Genomic DNA, 24,403 nt, shown 5'->3' on the forward strand with positions numbered 1-24,403 from the left:
TCTGACGGGCGGCGCGCGGCAAGCAGGTGCCGCCTATGGTGGGGAGAGCACCTTACGTCTTACAACCTTACCTGTACACCCATCAAGCACTCTACAGTTGACGCATAAGGTTCTTTTTAAAGTACAGACGTTTGCTAACTTTTGCAGGGCTTTACTCCTCTCCTTTTTATCGAACAAAAAATGAACTGTAAACGCGATCACGGCCGCTCCTAAGGTCAATGTTAGCGCTTCCTTCAGTCTACGTTCAGAGGCGGCCCGCGCATCTTGCGTGAGCTTACCGGTACTCCCGTACTGCGCATATTGCCAGGACAATATCGAGCCGGGTTGAACGAACTTTGAAAAAAAAATGACCATCTAATTTCTTGTGAATTTTTTTTTCGGTACTAAGATTAGGACAGTTGTGTTAGACTTATACGAGTTGTGATTAATCCATACTGACGTTTCACCGGGCGATCGATCACGCACCGAACCGATATTTTGTCGGCGACATCACCGTCCGATAATCGGGCCGACGTCCCTTTTTTCTCGTAATAAATTATTTATACTCATTAACTGTGATGGACGAGTCCGGTCACATTCTCGGGGATTACTCATTTGTGGCATGTTGACTGTGGGAGGACTAATTTTATCCTGATTAATTAATCAATCTGTGCGTGATTAAGATGGAGACTTTGGTTTTGATACCGCAAGAGCTGAGTCTGGCCTTGAGGCCAGGTGGTGCGAGGGGTAGAGAGGCTTCTGTCAACGTTTGGACGTCCCAGGAGCTGCCGAGAGGATCCTTGCTGTACCCTTTTCAGGGGACAATCAGGATCGACAAGCTACACGTCTATTCCTACGTTCCTGATCATGACGTAAGTATTTAAGTAGAAAATACTTACGATGTTATGTAATGGAACGGAATAATTTTGTTTGTTTCTTTGAAGGTTTCAGTTTTGCAAATGCAAATAAGGTGATACTCTTGAACAATGTAGGTAATGTTGTAGGTACAACTTGAATGAAGAAAATATTTGCTAATTGATTAGAGTTAGTAAAAATATTATGAATGGCAGTAAGGTAATGGAAATAAATGTTGTGATTTAAATAAAGTAAACATTTTCTATTTGATTTGTATCTTCTGTCTGAGCAAGGAAGAGAATCTCAAGTAAACAAGATTTATTTAAACAACATTAATTTATTTATTAATTTGTGGTTACGTTGTCTTACTAGAATTTTATTGATTACTCATCAATCATAGTTACTGTAAAGTAAGATTAGTAGATAGTAGTTAGGAAAACCTCAAAAGTTTCTAATATACAATTCATTTCGCGCGAAAAGTGTGTTATCTAAAGGTAATCCATTATCTTATCTTATGTCAAAATCTTTTAGTTGTAATGTGACATCGTTATGTTGGTATCATTATTATCCTGTCAAATGCGTTTTTTACTTCGTTCGTAGTGTGTCTCATTCTGTATTTGAAACTCATTCTTTATTAGTCTTGTTCTTTATCCACCTCTTCTTCTTTGCTAAAATTTCATAACTTGTCTCTCTTAACAAGTATTATTTTATTTTAGTCACGGTCTTATTTAGACTTGTTGTTTGTTTGTTTATGTTACGATAGGTTAAATCAACGATAGATATAAGATTTTTTTTATTTATTAATTTACAAACGTTATTAGCATATTAATTGATTTAAAAAGAAAGTAACCAACTAATATAGTAATGAATATCTTACTGTTGATAAATAGACGTACGTACCTTTTCAGGATATTTTTTATTTCTAACTAAAAGCTTTCTAAATATAACAAAAACATCTACTATCTGTATTCTCATAAGTCCTTGTGTACTTTATAATAAAAACATATCAATTCTACGCGGAGCTGCCTTTATGTTGTATGTTTTTTAATAAAGGAAGATTCTTAAGCATGTTATAATTAATTTAAAAAACGCAAAACAATGAATTTTCGGCTCGATTTGAAGCTCTATGTTTATTTGTGTCTGCTTTAAATTAAAACTTTCGGTTGGTTGGACGAATTGCCCGGTAATTCAGTTGGTAGGACACCTCTGGCGCGTAAAGCCGTAGGAGGATCAAATCTCATTCAGCGATCAATTTTTTTATCATTTTTAAAATATCTTAGATTTTGTTTAGCAAGCGTATAGATAAAAAAAAAACAAATAATACTACATAAATACATATGTTGTAAAAAAGATAATACTTACGAGGTTGTGACGATATTTTTTTCGTTAGTGTGACGATAACATGATCTAATTTACTTAGATATAACATTACGTAGAATAAAATCAGAATAGTAAATATTTCCTGTTACTTTAAATTCAACGATAAGCCAATGACATAACTAAGAAAAAAACAAGAAGCTACCATAACTGCGCATAAAAATTATCACTTCATCTAACCTAATGCTTCTTACAGATATCAATAAAACCAGTACAGATTCAAATCTAACATAAATACAGCATATAAACGCCAGTAAACCGCTCATTACATTAGAATAAATTATATTGAAGCGACTGTGATTGGTCAATTAACATTTTAATTATATTTTGTCGCCGTCAATATGGAAATAAAGATGTCCTTGGTAGCGTGAAAATGTCAAATATGTGACGAGGTTTTAAGGCACGTGTAATTTGCACGTTTCCCACTAAATACCTTTATGAAATATTTTCGGCATCAAATTTTTACGTTTGGGCGGTATTCAAATTCAAATAAAAAAAAAATGTTTATTGCAAGGTCATGAGTTATTACATAGATGTTAAATCAGTATATGTTTAGTTAACAGTACACCATAATACATTAAGAAATTTACAATAATTCATTCGATTATATGCTCGAATTATAAAATACACAAATAATATCAAATAATAACATAATATAACATAACAAATAATAATCACCAATCAATATTTAATCTAATAAATTAGTAACAATTCAATCAATAATATCAATAAACAATGTCAAGAGTAATGTCAAATGTACCAAAATAATAGAGCAAAGACTGAAGTATGAACAAAATATAAGTTTGAATTCACTATGTTGCCCTACATAGTATCCACCCTTTTTAAGCAAAAAGAATAGAATAAAATCGAATAAAAGCTTGAATAAAGATATTTTGACTTTGACTTTTGACTGAATAGTATTTTAAACAATGTGCTTAATAAGAAAAATTGAAAATAGGAGATAGGGATGGATTTGAAAATAGGGATAATGGAATCTAAGGATAAGGGTTATATAGTAAGACACTACTTACTTGGGTTAGCAATTAACGGCGAGTTTACATTTACATAATTAACACTAGGAGAGGAAAGGACATTTTTTTTGGTAAAATACATAAAAACCTATATGAAACTTTAGTCATTTTTGATACAAAATTTGTGCAAGGAGTCTGGAACATAATAACCTATTTTTTTTTGACTTGTAACACAAACTTTTCTGGACACGTTACCAAATAGCAAATGGACCTTTTTATAATTTTTTGGAAGGTCCTTTTTTATAAAATAACTTCTGGATGTATAATTTTCCTACTTATACTCGACTTCTGTGTGATCAATGTGATCATCATAATTATAATAATATTAGCACATCATTTTCATAATCTAGTAATAGCAATATTTAAACGGATTTCCGTTAGAAACATTTCCTGTCTCCAAACAAATTTAAAACATCATTATTTTTAACACCATTATTTTTGCGGGTCATTTAAAAACAATCGGCAGCTTATACCCACAATTATTTCAAAACAAACCTTATGCCCGGTTCACATTATTCCAGTAAAATCGTGCCAGTAGCGATACATTGCGGGGTCACAATCCAAGCGAGTTACACAAGATCGATCGAGCACCGCAGTGTCATGCTACTGGAACAGTTTTAATGGAATAATGTGAACCGGGCATTAGCAAGTAAAGTAGCAAAACTTTTTTTTGATACCTAATGAAGCAAGGTTCCATGATGGTTCCGTGTCTTATCTCATTCTGGTTGTGACATACAGACAGACAGTGCAACTGCCCGTGACGACCGTTTAGCAAGGCTAAGTTGATTAACAACATAATGCACAGTAACTGAGGAAGTTAGTGTTATTCGATTAGGTTTGTTTGTTACGGTTTTTATGATGAGATAATGGTGTGGAAATGCAATCAGTTTTACAAATTATTTTTTCTACCAAGAGTCCTGATAGCGTTGGTGACCTAGTGGTTTGACCTATGGACTCTTAAGCGATGGATCGTGGGCTCAGATCCGGGCTCGCGTCTCTGCGTTTATCGAAATTAATGAGCGAAATTACATTCAAAATTTACCACTACTTAACCTGCACAAACCAGCAAAGCAATACAATAAAATACAATACAATACAAATATTCTTTATTTATCACCAAAAGCAGTACAGAGACATTACAAAAATAGAAAGAAGTCAGGTAGACAATAGGCGGTCTTATCGCTAAAAAGCGATCTCTTCCAGACAACCAATTAGTAAAAAGTAATGTTTTAGGTAAAAACACAATTTTTAATACAAGCTTTTTTGCTGACTGTACTTTTTTTAACTGTACCTAGGTACTTGCATTGCCACCCAAACTTCATTTTGCATATCAAATTTGAAGTCAATACCATGCCATTAACTGTTGAAGAGTTCCGTCCTCCGGAGACGATCATAGCCGGAATACCAGGACCAGGATGTCTTACGCCGGAATACCAGATTACTGTATTGTCATGCAATTTACATAAATAAATAAATTAAGTATGGCAAATTTTAAGACAATGCGCTAGTTTGACTCGCACATTACATAGATACACATACAAGATACATTGCAAGTTAAATAAAATCTTTTAATAAAACATGATGTTTGTAAGGTTTCCTATCCGCACTGAGCCCGCGTGGGAACTACATTCCAAGCCTTCTTATTCTGACAGGAGAGCCGTGCCTAGCAGTGGAACGTTTATAGGCTGGGATGATGATGATGATGATGATGAACTGGCCTGAAAAATTTCTTTAATAATGTCTTATTACCCTGTCAAAACCATTATTGACTTAAACTTTTGAAGAAAGCTTCTTGAGAGCTTGAGCCACGCGTTGATATCGTTTTCTTAAGAAAAGCTCAAAGTCAAGCCAGCATTATCTTCAGTTATGAAATTGATGGAATTAAAGTCATGTACATGTTTTTAAGACACAAGTAAGTGTTTGTGAAAAAAAAATATTATTGTGTAACCAGAATTCGTTGGCATTATCTTGCACTTGATTATAATATACCTACTGTCAGCAGAGCTCTATACAATGTATCAAATTTTAAGCCAATCTGACTGTTCATATTGTTGTACTTAATTACATAATTAATGTTAATTTTTAGTATATATTTTTGTAAAAAACTTAAAACATGACCGAGTATTTCAAAAGCTAATTTTTTCTTTAGCTTTTGTTTTATTTATTTATTAACACTTACAATCGTTAGAAACACGTTAAAATTTCCCACGATTCCCCAAATCTAACAAATCACATTGATTACAGAAACATTTTAACAAGACAGTAGCCGCGTTGCCAGAAAAAAAATCTTTTACTTTCTCATTACCGATAATCCGTACTTATGGCGTTAGTAAACATCGTAATTTCAAAGTAATGATTCCCTTCCTATGTTATTTGGCTCTCGTTATACAGGTTCCAAACGAATACAAACAGAGAAGCTGTAGGAAACCACAGCGATTTCAGTAAATTTGAGAGCAGGTTTGAAGGTAGCGGAGATGCTGAGATGCATTGATTATTATCACCGCCATTAAAGCCGTAGGACGTCTACGTTGGACATAAGCCTCCCCTATTGGCCTCTAGTTGCTTTGGTTGGAAGCGGCCTGAGCCTGCCGCTTTAACTAGATGATCCATCCATCTCGTGCGTTTGCTTACAAATATTGAGACTCTCTTAATATTAAGATTACTGCAACAGTTTTAGCAGGAGAAATGCCCAGACTGAACACAGAGTGCGGTTAGTAAAGAACATACTGAGGCTACACTAGTATACTAAATCATATGAATGATGAACATCCCAGAAATGATAAAAAAAAAACGTTTAGATGGGAACTAAATCATTAATTTGTTACATTCACCACTCATTGATTCATTTTAATTAACAGATAAATGTGATGCCGTCTCCGTCTATTCGAACAAAACAAACAGAGACGGCATCACATTTAAATTTAAACAAGGGATGGTGAAACAGGGGGTAAAAGTATTTAATTAACAGCAGCAGTAATCGTCATTTACTTTTTAGTTAGTAATAGACAGTTTAAAAAAAAAGATTTATAATAAAAAGTAACGCAAGGAACACGTTAGAGATTTTTCATTTCTGGGATTGGTCCTTGTGTCTTTCATAGTACTAGTTATTAGAACATCACTTAACATTCTATCCTCTTCAATACTCTATGGCTATCAATCCCTCACGTCCGTCCTTGGTTACCAACGAGATGAGAGTTTACGGACAAAAACTAGATCATAAGCAACCGCAATGGGCTTTCCGCGCCCGTTGGTTTTCTAAATAAGCTCACGCCGCAAACTTCCATTGTAAAAGCTTCTGTAAATGGACCATTATTTTCCAGTGTACAATAGCCTTAGGTCTTATTGTAACTTTTTTTTGGGTCATCGACTACTTCTTCTCTTTTAGAATATGGCTTTTCTGTCCTAATTAATAGGGCAATTTCGCCAGCGTCAAGGTAAACTCTCTTTGAGAGGGACGTTGTACGGTTATTGTAGTTTTTGCAACTTGATAGTAAAATTCCAGAAACCACGTGGAGACAACTTGCGCATTAAAAATGTCAGGCACGAGAGCAATATAGAATTTTGTGATCACTGTTCACTGTTAAGGTTAATCGCCGCATAAAACACTATCAAAATTATACTTCAACTAGCCAAAGAAACAGAAATAGCAAAATCAGATATTTTCTACATCCGCCATGTTCGAATTCTACAAATCGAATCCGGGTCATCGACTAAATGTGTCTTGTTTTCAATGTCATTTTTGTGGATTTGAAAATGAGTTACGTCTTTACGAATGTCATGTTTTGACGGGACAGATTAATTATCAGCACTAGCTTTTACCAGCTGCTTTTAAATTGAGATTCCGGGACTTCACAGATTTTCATGGACTTTCCCGAAACTTCAGTAGGTTGTTGGAAGTGTCCGCACAATGTTTTCCTTCACCGAAAAGCTAGTGGTAAAATAAACGTAATAGACGTGAGAGTTGCGGGCAAACAATGGATGCAAGTGGCGAGTTGTTGTTCATTGTGGCGTTCTATGTGGGGAGGCTTTTGTTCAGCAATGGACCTCTTCCGGCCGATGATGATGGTGATAAAAATCACAAATGTATTATGCACATAAACTCAAAAAAGAATCAGTGGTGCAAGTCCAGTTTCGAACCCACGACCTTATGTTTGAAAGGCTGTCCAACCGCTGAGCTATAAGACGATAACAACAATTTACTAAACCGTAATCGACTTCCAATCAGTGACTTCCTCTCAAACCGTATTAAACCGGATACCATACTTGATACTGTACAATACTTTCACCATAACTTGTAGGCAAACACATGCGTATTTATAGAAGATCTACAGCTAGATATCGTAATGTCAGATGTTTTAACTGCCGACGCAAAAAAAGGGGTGTCATAAGATTGACGCCAGTGTCTGTCTGTCTGTAGCTCTTAAACGGACGGATCGATTTCAATGCGTGTTTCTTTGCGTGAAAGCATATGTATATAATTGCGGTTTTTCTTAGCTATGTACATGTGTCATTAAAATCAGCTCAGCTATGAGATATTGAACTTTATTTATTTTATCAGGCGTTACTTTTCGGAGGTCCATATCAATGAACTGAAACAATTAAATACTTTGATCACCCGCGATCTTACGATAACTATACTTTGATCACCCGCGATCTTACGATAACTACGTTTATGCAATGAATGGAGTGACAATGGATAAATGGAGTATGGAGTTGAAGGAACTGCATGAATACGCATTTTTTGCATAAACGTAGCTATCACAAGGTCGCGGGTGAGCAAAGTAATTGTTTCAGTTCAGTGACATTAGACTTGAAATGACAATGTGGCTTTTCAACTTTTCTAAGGTTAGTTTCTGATAAAAAAAATATATATATTTTATTACAAACTAGCTGTAGACCGTGACTCCGTCCGCGTAGAATTCGTTTATCGCTATCCCGCGGTAACTGTGCAATTTTCCGGGATAAACACTATCCTATGCCCTTAATCAAGATCTAAGCACTGTGAATCACCACGGATTTTTAAATAAATATGTATATATAACACAGGGTGCGAGTTCTCACCTATCTAGGGCACAAAAAGATTCTCAATTGTACCACGTGTACAGCAGCTCGTATTAAAGAATTTAATCGTCTTTTTTCAGCCTAAAAACTAAGCTATATGGATTTAGTTTGAAATAAAATTCAGGTCTATTATTTTTCTTTATATTTGCAGACCCTTTACAATTTTCATGTTCTAGAATAACTATATTTCATGAGAGCCTTGCTAACATTTGTTGATTTTTCTTTTTTCTTCTTCAATGAGGTTGATAAGAAAGCGATGCACATGGCTACCTTTGATCACATTTTCTTTTTGATTGCTTGTGAAATAAGCTTTCACCGACAGACTACCAAAACGAACTAATCACTCAATGCTTATCATTCACCAATTAAATAAAGTTTTTGTTAAAACATCCCTTTTATAAATAACATAGGTATCAATTATAAAACAGGGAAGATAATAATAAATACATACTTATTTGAGAGTATTAAGTGCGTCTGCTAGGAAATTCTTTAGGTTGTAGGGTAGGTGTAGGTCTTGGTTCGATTCCCAGTGCTAGTCTCTTTTTCTGGTTTTTCTGTGCATCCATGTCTCAAAAGTAACAAATTTGGAGTTGAAATAAAAACTACAAAAAGACTCCAAAAAAACAATCATACTTCTGTAGGTACCTTTTTTCTTTTGAAAATGTTTGCAATTTAAAATTCAGCACGTTCAAAGTTGTCTATACAAACCAGACTTATTAGACTCAAATTCAGTCAATGTTAATTACAAAACCTATTTTTACTAGTCCGCCTACTTCTTTTAAATCGAGCCATACGATCTAGTAGCGTTTTTGTTCGTCTAACACGCGCTACACTTCATAAACACTACTTTGTTCCACACAAGAAGCTAATTACTATTGTACTGGATATTTTGACAACGGTCATTTATAATGCTTTATACAATCTTTATTGGAGCAGAATGTATTAGCGATGTTGAAATATAAATTGGGATAGAAACGTTAGACGGGGCTGCAACTAGACGTTGATGGAGTGAAAAAGACTTAATCATAATTTGATATCCTTGCATGGTTGGGTTCTTATAAGTTGGAGAACGTAATTGCAACAAAAATATGTCGGTCAATTGACTGATTTTACATTGCAATTAGCTTTCGACAGTGCTTTAAACCGCCTGTTTATCGGCGTGCAAGATTGCTGGCATGCGTTGGAATTCGAAGATAGTTTACAATGGCGCGAAGATCTATGGCCACCGGTGTTGAGCTTCAGACCTTTGATGACAATATGACGAATCAGATAATGCTTGCGAACAACATAATCAAAATTAAATTTTATTTTATAAATCACCGCTCTTTCGTTCCTCTGTTTTGGAGTCTACGAGCAATTTTGGGAAGAGCACTATTGCCGAGAAAAATGTGCCGCAAGAGATCTGGTGGCGGTCTAGAAAATTATAAATGACATGATTTTTTTACGAAACTTTGACTTATCTGAAGATTGATCTGGAGATATCTGGTTAGGGCTCTAGGCTAAGTACCCAGTTAGGTACGTTTCAGGCAAGTATCACAAACACCTTGGTTATGAAATAAAAATTAATCATCATGTCATCAACGTATACCACCAAATCTGTTGGCTCTCCAAATTAAATAACACAGCATCTGACTCTGACACTATCATAATAATTAAATTATCAAAGTTAGCCTACGCATAATACGCCGTGTAAAAACAGTATAAGTTACCGCAGTAGAGAGTGCAAATCGCATTGTTTTAACACAAAAGCGAAAGTTCATTCTTCACTACGAGATAATTAGTTGTTTCACCTTGCATGGATTGCGTCACATGAGGTTTTTCCTCGATTGTATTGGACAGTGAACTTGCATGGAAAGAGTTTTTATTACCATATTGTTTAGGTGACGGAAACGTTGTAGATTATTGCGTGGAACTTATGAAGATGTGAAGTATTGTTAGCTTTTTGCTCTATGAAATGGTGTTCCTTACTAGGGAGTAATAGCTAGGGAGCTAGTGTTTCGTGCTTGTATTAAGCCAGTTGAAGCAGCGAGAATGTCACAAATACGAAAATGATGAGAGATTCCAAAATTACAATATCATATTTTGGTCACCATCCAAAGTTTGATTCAGTACGAGTAGGTATGATAAAATATCAATTTTGCTTAAAACTTTGCATTGATATTATTAACATTTGGAATTTTGAGTTGTGCTTAGTGATTTAACCGGATGATTTGACGAATTTAATAAAACAATGCAAAATTCTAAATGTCAAAAATTTCTCGTGTTGTTAATTATACCTAATGGATAACTTATCAAAAATTTGTTAGCAGCTAAAATCACCTTGTAGATTAAGGCGACAAACTTTGCACTGAACTATAATACCCTGCAATTTAATACAATTAAAACATGCCATCTCAATCTTGATCTGACTAAAGTTCATGCGCTTCATGTCATCGTTCTCACATAATAGCTTCATTTTTGTCCTCACCCAGCGCCATGTGCAGTGAAATTGCCTAGATTTTCGCACGCTTTGCGCTTCTTTTGTTTTTATACCACAAGAATTATGAGAGCATTCATTTCCTAAAATATTTTGACGACACGTAATTTTATGATTGTTAAAGTAGGCTTTGTTTTCGCTAGTGAAATTAGTTTTTGGTGTAATCACATTTCATGCGCTTGGTAGTTATGAGGGTAGGTATACCAGTTAAATATCTTCCAAAACAGGTACTGCCCCGTCCGAATTCATCAGTCCCTGCAACTTATCCTAGGTTATCAGTCTTCCTGGCAGGCAGCCAACTCACGATACGTCTTCCAGCATGGCGTCGCTGCTCGACGGCCAACGGCCATTAGTTTTTGGACTTCCTTATTCTGCATGTGTGTCTGTGTGTTACTCATTCACGTAAATACAAATTCACGCATTTACATAAGTATATCAAATTTGGTAAAGTTGATAGCTGGACGGACGTCTGTAATAACAGAATAGATTATTTTTTATGATGACCAGATAGTTAAGTTGTTAGTGACCCTGACTACGAAGCTAGCGGTTGCGGGTTCGATCCCCGCGACGGGCAAATATTTGTATGAATTTGAATGTTTGTAAATGAGTCTTAGATGTTTATATAAGTATTTAAGAATATATTTATCTATATAAAATATGTATGTCTATCCGTTGTATAGCACCCATACTTCAAGCTTGTTTAGTTTGGAGCTAGGTCAATGGATTTTATTTGTCCCAAGATAATTATTATTATTATCCCAATATTGCCACGGGGTCAGGATGAAATTCAAAAATTTCAACAGCTAGGATTAGAAACATGAAACGGGTAAACATTAAATAAAAATAAAAACAAACCATTTACATAAAGTAGGTTTAACTTTGTCCAAATTAAAAGCTCTGTAACGGCGCGTTAAACGTCTATTCCCTCGCGCCGAACTAACCAATACAAATATACTACGTAACAAATTCTCATTTGAAATTCATATTGGTCTATAATTAAAAGCGCTCATAATCAGTTCCCAGTAATTGCCAGCAACCGTTTAATTGATGAATCACGGAACGCTCAAAAGTGATTTATTTGAATATGAATCTTTTTTGTCGGTTTTTAGTTTGGGAGATTGATATAAAATTGTGATTGAAAGGACTAGGTTTATATTTAGGTTTATAATAATTACTAGCTTTTATTTCCCTTAAATATTTGGTATTATTTTGTATCAGAACTTTTTTTGTATAAAAACAAAATGCAATCTTATTTTTTTAGGTTTGGTAGAATGAAAAAAAATTGTCATGACTAATATTTGGTAGTAAAATACAAAACTATTATTTACCTAACGTTTCAATTAACTCTTGCATCACTGCAACTTTTTACATGATTTTAATTTATTTTCTATCCGACGTGAGGCTTGAATTAAAATTTAAACGGAAGCACGACCAACAAAAAGTACAGTCAGAAAAACACCTTTTTTAAAGTTATTTTAACATCACTCGTAGCTTAACTTTGTTATATTTTCTTAACCGCCGTACAAAGTCATATCGCATAAAAACAGACCCATAAACAAGTCAATATTAACATAATACAAAACACATCATTACAACTTTATGGCTTGCTTTCAAAATGGAAAGCGTTATGCGAAAAAGACCCAGAAGCGGTGCAAGTGGCCGGTCCTTTATATTCATGCGGATGGTGCTATGCGGAATCGTAATTGGCGGCATCATAACATTGATAATTAAACTTTTATTTAAATAATAAATGTCAATTTTGTTGTGCGACCTACTTTTTACTTAATAATATTAATTGACAACGTTGTAAATCTCAACTATACCTAAATTTCAATTAAGAAAAGCCAAATCATATTTCATTTATTGGTATGTTTATTAAAATTGATTGAAATTGTAGAATTAGAGTAGTTTTAGTAACTTCCTGATATTTCAACATTTTTATTAACGTCATAAGTTTATTCGTGACCATGGCGAAAATCAGTCAATATCCCTTAGGAAGACTATGTAGACAGTCTACAAAAAACTATAAGGCTTATAACAACTATGTGCCTACATTAATCCAATAATATTATAATTACAGCCGGCGTAGATGAAAAATAAAAATCTTGGTTTATGTTGCATAACGCCGACCAACAGTTTCACCTAGCCGGAGGACAAAAGATTTGAATAACCAATCGTCGCTCCGGAGATTCATAAGTTTCTTGTTTACGTATAAATAGTACGTGTTTTATGAACATCGCCTTAAGTGTAATACTATTTTAAAGTATAGTGAATGTTTATGTATCACAGTGTACTAAATTTTAACTACAAAATTATAAGGAAAGGTTTAATTCTATTTTGCCAACTGATTTATCATTTTTACGCTATTTAGAAGATTAAATTAATGTCAACGAAATTAAATTTTGACATTTATTTATTAAGTGACAAATTTCAATTGAGATCAAATTAGTTTAATACGTTAAAGGCATGACGTATTCGGGACATGACGATCTTCAGTACCTAAGACTGGCATCATAGTTTTTACTGTATAACAGAAATTTTCAACTGTATATTTATAATGCATGTGTTAAAAATCGTGGTAGACACAAATCACAAAACTATTAATAATATCACAGGACAATTGACAACAATAGATCTAGTCCCAAAGTAAGCAAAGCCGGGGTATAAGTACTAGGCAAAGAATTAACAAACTTATAATATGTAGATAGATACATACTTAAGAGTCCCCAGTACGCTCGCGTCCCCATACAAACGTAGTTTCGTTCTAATTACAAGCAGCACTGATCAAAATGCAAATAATAAAATGTAACGACAAAAAAACACACACAAACAAACATCATGCTTGTATTCCCAAATGGGGTAGGCAGAGCACACGAAACGTTACCGCTTCGGAGCCACTTTTAGCAATTTTAGGTTTAAAGTTTGACAAAAAACAATAATGAATTTCCATTTGTCAACAAAACTAAAAAATACGATTATATCGCAAAATTTTGTTTCTTGTTTAGAACGAAACTACTTTTGTATGAAAATGCGATTGGCGACTCTTAAATATATTGAACATCTAAAACTCGTGAACAAATTGCTGAAGTAAATAACTTTCTCACTTAGAAATGCATAAATATGCGGTCCCCAAATTTATTGGAAGCGGACACAGTCAGTAATAGTCCGCGGCATAAGCTACTACACTCCGTGATACCACCATCTTCGAGTGCTTATTTACTGCGAACTCGAATATTAAGTCTAAATAAATATAATATATCTAAAATAAATTCAGGCATCTTGGTTGATAAAATATTTTTGACTTTTGGTAAAACTATATTTTTTTCGGAAATAAAATTAGAACTTACTAACTGTCAGATAAAACTTTGTTGAATGAGTCATTTACTGCTAAAAAGAGATGCCGTGATTATTTAATACATTGAAGTGAAGAAGTGAAGATATGTAAGTGGTTGAGGGGAGTAATTTTTAAAAGATAATTGCAGTAAGTAAAAAAATGTATTACATATGCATAAAATTAATTTGAAAATTTTCATTTTGTAGATTACCTTGACTGACCTAACCACCCCAGGAAATTTATTTTGTGATAATTTATTTGTGGTTGAGAAATAAATGTTTATATACTAAGGTCAATCGACGTTCAAAGTGCATGGCTTCAAATGGCATACCATTTTATGGCATACTATTTTAAGTATAAAAAAAGATATCAATATTTAATTTCGGACGGTGAGAATGTTTAATCAAATTATTTAATCATGTGCTGAAATATTCCGAACAAATTTTATCACACCTTCCCGTTGAATATAATTGCCTATACACAATTCAAAATTTTGCTACACGACCTATTCGCATAAATTCGAGAAACAAAATAAATGTTTTTTTTTTCACCGCGAAAATAATTGAGTTTATGTTGATTTATCACTACAAAACACGTCCGAATTTTATGTAAATCGTAATGCGACCCTTTAATTAAAAATATTACCGGCAAATGTATATCAATCAATTAAATTATTCTTACACGTTTACACGGACCAGACCATCAATTGGATACACGCCCAATCAATTACACACTTATATCATTCACAAATCACATTAAACATTTCACTTGAGCGACCCGTCGCTTTTATTTTTAGAAATTTAATTAATCGAAAACAGATGGTTCCTTGTTAACCGATCGTATTATTCGAAATCGATTCTTAATTGAAAAATCGATAGGCGATTCATGGTCTTTTGAAAGATCGCGCAAATACAAAGCGCACACGCTGCGCTCTTGACTTTCTTCAAAGGACGATAATCACCTATTGTTCATAAAGTTCATATCGTCACTTAAATGTGTGATAAAATGTGTGCGTTGATGCCGTCGTATGAAAGCGTGAAGTAATTTTTTGGGTCACTTATTCAGCAATAGCAATCTATTGATTGTTCTTGATTTGAAAGATATCAGGATGGCAATTAATGAATAAACTTTTTTTTATTGGACTGAAATTAAAACAAGTTCCTAAAAAGCATTGCCACAGAAGCCTTGGTTGCGTAAAGGTCTTTCCAGTAGAGGCTGAAATCAAATCTATGTCTGAATTTTTGACAATTATACAGAGAGGTAATGCCGCCAGTGTGTTGGGTTGGGGTCTATGCCGCAGGAGGGCCTCTTAGATGGTGTTTTATTTTTATAGTTAGGTATATTTATGTAGTTTTTATTAACTTTGTTTCCTATCATATTATTGTATCTTGTGTTGTGAATAAAGAGCAACTATTTGCAAACTTGAATTTGAATTTTACTGTGAGTTTTGGCGTATGGAAACATACGTATGTCAAAAACTTCCTGATATTTAGAAAATGAAAACCAGCTTAGACAATCTTCAATTATTTTGCATCATGTTTAAACAAGCACTTTGCTTTAACCTCAATTCTAATTTCGTTTTCCTTTTATACCTAATTCCTACAAATTAGAAGAAAGTCTAAAAATACATCTTTTTATCAACAGCTTTTTGTGCCATCATATTGTAAGCCCAAATGACTGCTACTTTTTATCACAGCGTTCTAACAGAGTTACTGCTGTTCCTATTCCTAGTGGCGGCCTAAACAAGATTTAATTTACAATACCGGCATAAATAAAACATAACGATACGTTAACACTTGGAGCATTTTTATAATTCGTCCGGTTTTCAGATTCACGTAGTTTTGTTGGCGTGTTTTGAACGCGGTCGTTGTTTTAACAGGCGGATGCTGTGAAATGCTTCCTGCATTTTGGTATTTTGTTGCCATTGAGATCATCAAATATGTACGATTATTGATTTAAATAAATAAGCTTGAGTGGTCCAGAAATTAAAGGGAGTCTCCGACCAAAGGGTTTTAAATCCAGGGTTCGATTCTAGTAGCATATCAGAGCTACTTCTGTTCTGCTACTTTTTTAAAATATGACCACTGTGAATTTCATTTTTTTTCATACAAATTAAATGCAATTTTCAATATATGCGATACAATACTAAATCTGACGGTACATTGACAAATGTTTATCTTAGAGATGTCAAATACATGTCAAAAATTATATCAAGGCCCCCGTACCAAGAGACAGCGATAACACCGTCATGTTCGATACACTAATTTAACAATTGAACTTTTAGGATCAATAAATGATCTAAATTTAAGTTTTTTGAAAATGTTACAAAACAAAAGTAGCTCAGTTTTGTGAGTAGAATCGAATCTTGAATTAAAAGCCCCATGGCCAGAGACACCCTGTATGTTTAACTCAAAGTTAACAAACAGGGTTAAAAAGTAGCGTGAAATTTATGGAACTGTCAACTCTAATACAAGTTTAACGAATTACTTCTTAGGGTTCCGTAGCCAAAATGGCAAAAACGGAACCCTTATAGTTTCACCATGTCTGTCTGTCTGTCTGTCCGTCCGCGGCTTTGCTCAAGGACTATCAATGCTAGAAAGCTGTAATTTTGCACAAATATATATGTAAACTATGCCGACAAAATGGTACAATCAAAAATTAAAAAAAAAAATTAAAGTACCTCCCATAGACGTAAAGTGGGGGTGATTTTTTTTCTCATCCAATCTTGTAGTGTGGGAAATCGTTAGATAGGTCTTTTAAAACCATTATTGGGTTTTTAACACAATTTTTCGATTCAGTGATGTGTTTGCAAAATATTCAAATTTAAAGTGAAAATTTTCAGCGCCCCTCTAAACTTGGAATATTCCGTACAAATTACGAAATCCTTAGAAAAATATTACTTATTTTTTCGTAATAGCTACGGAACCCTCAGGTGTGTCCGGTTTTTTTAACCCTAGTGCGTACAAGCGGCCCTTACGCGGATTTTCATGGACCACAGTTATCACTATAAACTAACTGCATGAGCTATACTAACCCAGGAACCCACTGATCTATTATAATAATTCAGATTTAACGTTTTAGTTTTTAACTCGAGACATACCTATTAGGCGGTATTTAAAGGCTATTTGATGGCGAAAAATATGGTAGGTACAGGTTGCGGTACCTTGCTGTTGATGATAGATCTGTAAACCCATAACCACGTCGCCCCGCCACGGACGATATTTTTCTTGACGTCTTAACGGCCCGTTAGCTTAGCTCCATCCAAGTTGCAGAGCATCCCTATTCTGTCGATTTTTTAGTAAAATCCATAAGTTTTCCTTATCTATAATTATAAAAGAAAGCCCTTTTTGAAAAGAAGAAGGAAAATTAAGTTAATCGATCCCTCAGGATTATTTTTCACATGACCATGTTTTTTTGTTTAAAAACTTGTTGAAACATTAGATCGTTTAGAGCAAACAAAAGAGCAAGTAGAAAGATAGTAGTAGTCGGGTTAAAAGTAGCCTAAACCGTAAGTTAAGTCATATAAAAGTCTTATAAAAGCGTTATAAATTCTATCTAACCAATTAATACCTCGTAATATGACTAATATGCGTAAGCCATAAAAAACAGTAATTGATGATAATGAAATTCTAATCTCCTCAAAATGATCGATAGACTGACCAAATGCAGACATCATCGTATACGGAAAGATTTTAAAAAAAGTAAAAATGTTTTGAATTAAAAATGATTGATTTAAGAATACACGATTTACAATGTTATTTCATACTAGCTTTTGCCTCCGACTTTGTAAAAGAAGAATACGTTTATCGGTATACTGTAGAAATAACGCAATTTTCTAAAATAAGAAGTACCTTTTATTTTAATCCAGGTTATAGATTGTTATCACTGGGCCCGCGAGGGACCTACAGCCCAAGCTCTTTAATTCAGAGAGGAGGTATGTGTCCAGCATTAGGACGTTATATAGGCTGAGATGAGATGATAATAGAATATTTAAATACTAAATCTACTTAAAAATTCACCTGAATCCGTAAAACAACCATTTTAGCGTGCAAGATTAGAGTAACAAACATCCACCACGAATCTTTGGTCTATTCTAAAGGGAAGGGCCTTAGCTTGAGAGTGGACGACTTCCAGCTGATAATGAAGACAGGTTTCTTGCCATTTTCTATTTACTCAACGGGTTTTATTAAAAAAAAATTTCAAACTAATATTCACTATAAATCCTACACACTAGATACGCAAACGGGCGATGTTGGGTCAATATTATTTGATAGTTGTTCCAGTGAGGATTATAGTCGTGAAGTTCTATTGTTATAATTAAACTTAACACCGATCTCAACCGGTCCAACCAGTTAGTTAGTACAGCAAAGTTATGTGCATTCTCTTATCTCATGCTTTGCCATAAAATATTATTGTTTGTAGGAAACCAATTTGTAGTTTCACTATTGAAAATTGTGATTTGTGAACCAGTTTATTGGTATAACACGGACTCGTTGAAGGTAAGGCACTTCTTTATTAACTGTTAATACAAATTAAGTATGTATTTATTTTGGTAATTTGAGATAATGATACAGATAATGGCCTTCCATAATATTACGAAATCGTATTCTTTATCAACGATTCCCATCAATGGATGACATATGGGCAATTCCGTAAAAGTCTCACAATATCGTGTTTTTTATGCCAATAAACCGGAAACGAACGATAGCTCACATCGTTAGCGAAATTATATTAAAACCATAAAAACGGGCACTATGGTTCGGTGCAAATTCGATTTTTTATTCTTAAAAAAAGTCAAAAGGAATATTGACATGCGGTTTGTTAAAAAAGGTTGTACTAATGCGTTATAATGTCAGGTTGTGTGAATGGGCCGGACAGAATTTGCGCAAAAAATGGCGCCTTCTTAGTGAATGAATGGGGATGGGAATTAAAAAAAAATGAACCCATCGTCTTGTTCCAGAGACTATATAAAAATTAGATAGTGGTAAGTAATTGGTAGGTATTTAAACAAGTTTATAATAAAAATACTTATGAGAATTAATACCTCATACCCCACTAATATAATAAATGCGAAAGTTATTAAGTCTGTTTGTTTGTTTTTCCGCTCAACCGATTTCCCGGAAAAAAATATAGTTCCAGCGGGATAGTGAAAACCGAATACTACGCGGACGGAGTCGCGGGTAGCAGCTAGTTTATGTTAATAAAAGTAAACTCTTCTCTTCCATGTACCAATGGCTTCAATGAGCTTTCATTGTTTATGATATGTCCAAACATTTTAAGTAGTATTCATTTTCGCACAATTGCGAAATTTTTTGTTTAGTGCCAAGCTCTTTCAAGATGGAAACTTAAGTGCGATGAGCACTCCATTTTATTCTCAGCAAGCACCTTCGGCACCGCATCTCACACAGAGTATTAGTTTACGAAATTTTCTCTAGCCAACTAAGCGCATCGCAATGACATACCTCAGAGACGACATGGGAAAGCGTTGCGAAGTTGACCGTGACGTATTTGGTTACAGTCTCCGATATCAACGAATGCTCTCACCCTTTGTATGTAGCGTTATGTTTTTCGATCAATAATATCAAAGATGGTCAGTGCTCGAAAGTAGTGGGCAAGTAACGCCTCACTGCTACATGACATCTTATTTTGACCAGTTTTTGATTGTTAACAATAATAATTGTAATGGGTGTTGCGAAACTAAATATCACAAGAATAAGAAATTTTTGATTGAAGGTACCTATTAAAACTATTGCGGGCCTATTGTATCATTTTTTTGTTGTAAAGTAAGTTTAAATTACGAGGAGGAAAATAATTAGTTTTATCTAATCTTGTGTGTGAAAGCTGTAGTTTTTTTACAAGCTTTTATTTAGGGTCACCTGTCCCGTTGTCTGTCTGTCTGTAAGCAAATCTTGCAAGTTAAATTCGACCAACCTTTAGTAGTTGGATTGACTTGAAATTTAGTATACTTAATGCAAATTGCGTGACAATAGTAGTCTGGCCAGGATCGTCTCCGCAGGACGGAACTCTTCAACGGTTAATGGCATCGACTTGAAATTTGGTACGCAAAAAATGTAGTTAGTATGCAAAACACGTAACAAAAAGTAGAGTCAGCACAAAAAGTTTGCATTAAAAATATTTTTTTACCAAAAACTTATTTCTAAGTTGTTTCTGTTTTTTACACTGCTTACTATATTATTGTGGTATTCAATAAAGAGTGATTGTAGTGTACTGTATGTGATATTTGTGTTTTAGATCAAAAGTCACGTTCACGTTACGAAAATATTTTAATATGTACAATAATTAAGCGATGAGGCCTCCTATATTGCTTACCTTGTAATTTTCTCTCCGTGTACCTGTTTTCTGTATCGCTTACTATTTCTGATGCACAATAAAGAGTCATTGTATTGCATTGTAATATACCTACATTTTGATTTTTATCATCATCATCCTAACTTTTGAATCTAACGTCCGAAGTATATTATATTAAAGCAAATTAGAGCTTTGTCATACTGTAATGTCTTAAACTTTCGTGATTTTCACTCATAGTCAAAATACCACGCACAGGACTTATCACGCTAACACACACGAGTAATATTTACCTCGTCGTTTCGGCAACATTACACTGGCCGTGGTCACGAGTAGACACGTTGAGGTAAATATTACTCGTGTGTGTTAGCGTGATAAGTCCTGTGCGTGGTATTTTGACTATTTGTCATACTGTGTTAACCAAATTCTATACGTAAGGTTGAGTTAAAGACCCTTCGAAGCGGATTCGTTAGTCACTTTTAGGTTTGCATTATGAATTATTAGCTAACTCTAGAATTCTTACACGATCTTAAATCATAGTTCAATGCTAGTTCTCACAGTCAACGGAAGCAATTGTTAGGTCGATAACCCGACCAGCCAAGAAATATGGGCCCGTACCAATATTTTGATCGCATCACAAAAAAAAGAAAAATGCAAACTGGCCAGTAATTTATGCTAATCAGTTCAGAAACAACTAGGACTTCCGAAGTTGTGGTTCACACCATAAACGTATAATTATGTCATGGGAAACCGGCATAAGCTCCATAGACATCTAGTTTGTTTTAATCAGATCGATTTTGTCGCGATTGACAACTTTACGGTTTCTGAGCGACTCTGCTACCGGTGTCTTGGATTTTAATGTGGCTTTTAGTTTTTATTGCTGATAATCTTATCAATATCGTGGAAGAAGTTCAAGTTTTGAAATTGGTGTTGTTTTGACGTATATTTTTGTCAAAAATAAACCACCGTCTATTGGTTATTGGCTATTTAAGGTTTATTTTTATGTTATCAGAAATAATTAATCAAACATCTTTGCATTTTTAGGATGAAATTAGTACGATAAATGCATAAAACGTGTCATTTCACTCGAGTCATTTAAATTCACCCAAGCCGTAGGGGAGGGTTGATAACTTTCAACTTAACCCTTTTCCAGGCTCCGCGAATTCCAAGACTACCACAAAATTTAATCAAAGTCTAACGCATCAAGGTCACAAAATATAGCTGTTTCGGCGCCCAATATCATTTCTTTGCTTTCGGCGTCGAGACTCTAGGTCCTTGGGGTAAGGGTGCGCTGGAGCAACACAGGGAGCTCAGCAATAGGTTAAGGGAGGCAACAGGCAACCCTCACGCCGGCAGCTTTCTCGCGCAAAGAATCTCAATCGCAGTTAAACGCGGGAATGCTGCCTGCGTGATGGGCACCATGCCAAGAGGCCCACCTCTCTTTTTTAATTAAAGTTTTAGTTTTAGTTATTTTAATTTAATTGTAGTTTTAGTCCTATGGACATTTTGTATTTTCTTAATATTTTCTTAATAAAAACTTTCCATCAAAGTTTTTATATTATAATGTTTTAAACGAAATGTTTTGAATGTCGAGGTAAATATTACTCATGTGTTTTAGCGTGATTAGTCCCGTTTGTGGTATTTTGACTATAAGTTTTATATTGTTCACCTAGAATGGATTAATTTTATAATGAATAATATTTTTAAGGACTTCAGTTGATTTTGTACTTACCATTATTTAAATTTTAGCGAGATCAAATATTTTGTGTACATTCGTGTGGTCACTTCACTATAATGCACTATGCCTGGAAAAGGGTTAACTAAGGAGGGTAAAATTAGTTTTAAGAACCATTTGTGTTACGATTGTAATTATAATTATTAATTGTTAATTATATAGTTTTTTGAACAAGAAATTTAACAACCAAACTGAAAATAAATGTTCATTTACTTTTTTTTTCATGCATTGCTATTTTCTATATTTACTTATTACAAAAACTTCTATTAAATAATCAATATATTTAAAACATGAATTAAGAAAAATAAAACATTTTTTTTTTAACTTTTATTGTTTTCTGCTGTTGGTGCCTAACCTTGGCCTTAGACAAAAAAAATACTTTAAGCACTACAACATAAGAAGTATAATTTTATGTCGCCTACATCCAGCATAAATTAGAAGTTTACGAGCATGAATAGTGAAAATAACAAAACGTCTTTGAAAATTACAGTGGCTCATCATCGTTATCATCGAAGCTCTCTAGGTGGTCAAAAATAAGTAAAAGTACGGTCGTATTTAGATCATTATGAGTAGGTACTGATGGTGACTATACTTTAAGGTTGTTCTCGAGATATACCTACATAATTCGTGTAAGGTACCCGTTAATCTGTCAAAGAAACAGATTTCGCATCATAAAAACCAAATTAACATTAACTAAATTCCCATCATTAACTTTCATATTATTTTGATCCATCATCTGTAGCGTTATTTATTTTATTGGCACTGTATCATTTGATGTATTCACATAATAATCCATTTGATAATTAGATTTATGGTGTTGCTATTGAAAATTGACGTAAATTTATTCAAATATAGTCCGTTAATTGCGAAACTAGTGTTTATAGTTATAACGATTTGATGGCTGACGTATGTCTATACATCACACTATTTCCCGCACTCAAAACCCCACAATCAAACGACAGAATAATATTTCGTTATCCCTTACGTCTTTCCTACTATTCCGACGTAGCACAGCTTTGACATTGCAGCAATGGATCGTGCTGCTATTGAAAACGGCTGTTATGATTGATTATCGTGACCATAGCGCATTGGCTGATGGGAATCGTTTGGCGGGTGATTTGTGAGTGAGTATTAGGAGCATAGTTCAAGCGCTAACACCCGTGGATGGGAGGTCAAATGCATTAGCCACCTAGCGGGTACGCGTATGCAAACGCTTATTAATCAAAGTTACTTAGGTTTTTTTTGCTGACCAACTTTGGGGCCTGAGAACTTCGGAAGTGGGAAATTTGTTTCGGAGCTAATTTTTCAATGGTTTATGCGCTTGTAACGTTTTATTGACAGCAATATTCTTTATAACGACATCAAATGCCTCGTAAACGGCTTTATGGTTAAGGAGATTAGCAGTTAGAGCAAGACATGTAACTTAAATTTATTACATGTAAAAAGGACGTAAGTAATTATTATAACGAAAGTAATTGAGATACAGTTTGAGTTACGATTAAAACATAAAGGAGTTCTATGAAATTATAATTTTCAAATTCAACGGAAAAAAAGTCTTAGATTAAGACAATAATATACCCTTGGTCAAGATAATAATATTTCGTACCTATATAGCCGGAAACCATATTATATTGGATGAAGACAAATATTGTTTTGGGTTAAAACTATTAGCTTACTTAAAGAAAATAATTACTTGGATTTAAACAATATTCCTAAGACTATGAATATTCCTGGTCAAAAAAAACCTTTTTTCCGTGAACCAGGTTCATGCTTAGTTTTGCTTGTCTTCTGTATTGCTTTCTATTACGAGTACATGTTTCGTAAAGAGCCATTGTACTGGATTTATACTGTATTACAATATAAATCTCCACAAAATATGATTTTTTATTTTATTATTATGACCAATGAAATTTTCTGCAAATTGACTTCTTCCTTTTCTTTAATCAGTCAGGTCTTTAAAATAAATAAATAAATAAAAATACATTTATTGCGACATTAAAAAAAAACAATGAACATAACAGAAACCCAACAAATAAAACGTAAATTTAGTAACTAGCAAAAATTAAAGTCATACGAGTACTATCTCAAATAAAACTAATCACCTTGAGTAATCCGCAAACCCAACATACCTCTTTCGACCTCCGCAAAGAAGCGCCAGTTTCAATAAATCAATTCAAATATAATTGTGTTATTCTGGCCAACATATATTCTCAAGACCATTAAAGTTTTTCGTATTTAAGAAAATGTAG

The 24,403-nt window shown here is 34.0% G+C and overlaps 1 protein-coding gene across 1 annotated transcript in view; it reads left to right on the forward strand.

Moving 5' to 3' along the window:
* Nucleotides 1-255: 255 nt before the first annotated feature.
* Nucleotides 256-24,403, forward strand: part of LOC141431644 (uncharacterized) — a 102,421-nt gene continuing 78,273 nt past the window's right edge. Inside the window, exon 1 of the mRNA XM_074092822.1 lies at nucleotides 256-851. Coding sequence (XP_073948923.1) covers nucleotides 663-851 — 189 coding nt within the window. The 5' untranslated portion in view covers nucleotides 256-662. The remainder of the gene's footprint in view (nucleotides 852-24,403) is intronic.

The sequence above is a fragment of the Choristoneura fumiferana genome, chromosome 10, assembly GCF_025370935.1.
Source record: "Choristoneura fumiferana chromosome 10, NRCan_CFum_1, whole genome shotgun sequence".
Lineage (NCBI taxonomy): Eukaryota > Metazoa > Arthropoda > Insecta > Lepidoptera > Tortricidae > Choristoneura > Choristoneura fumiferana.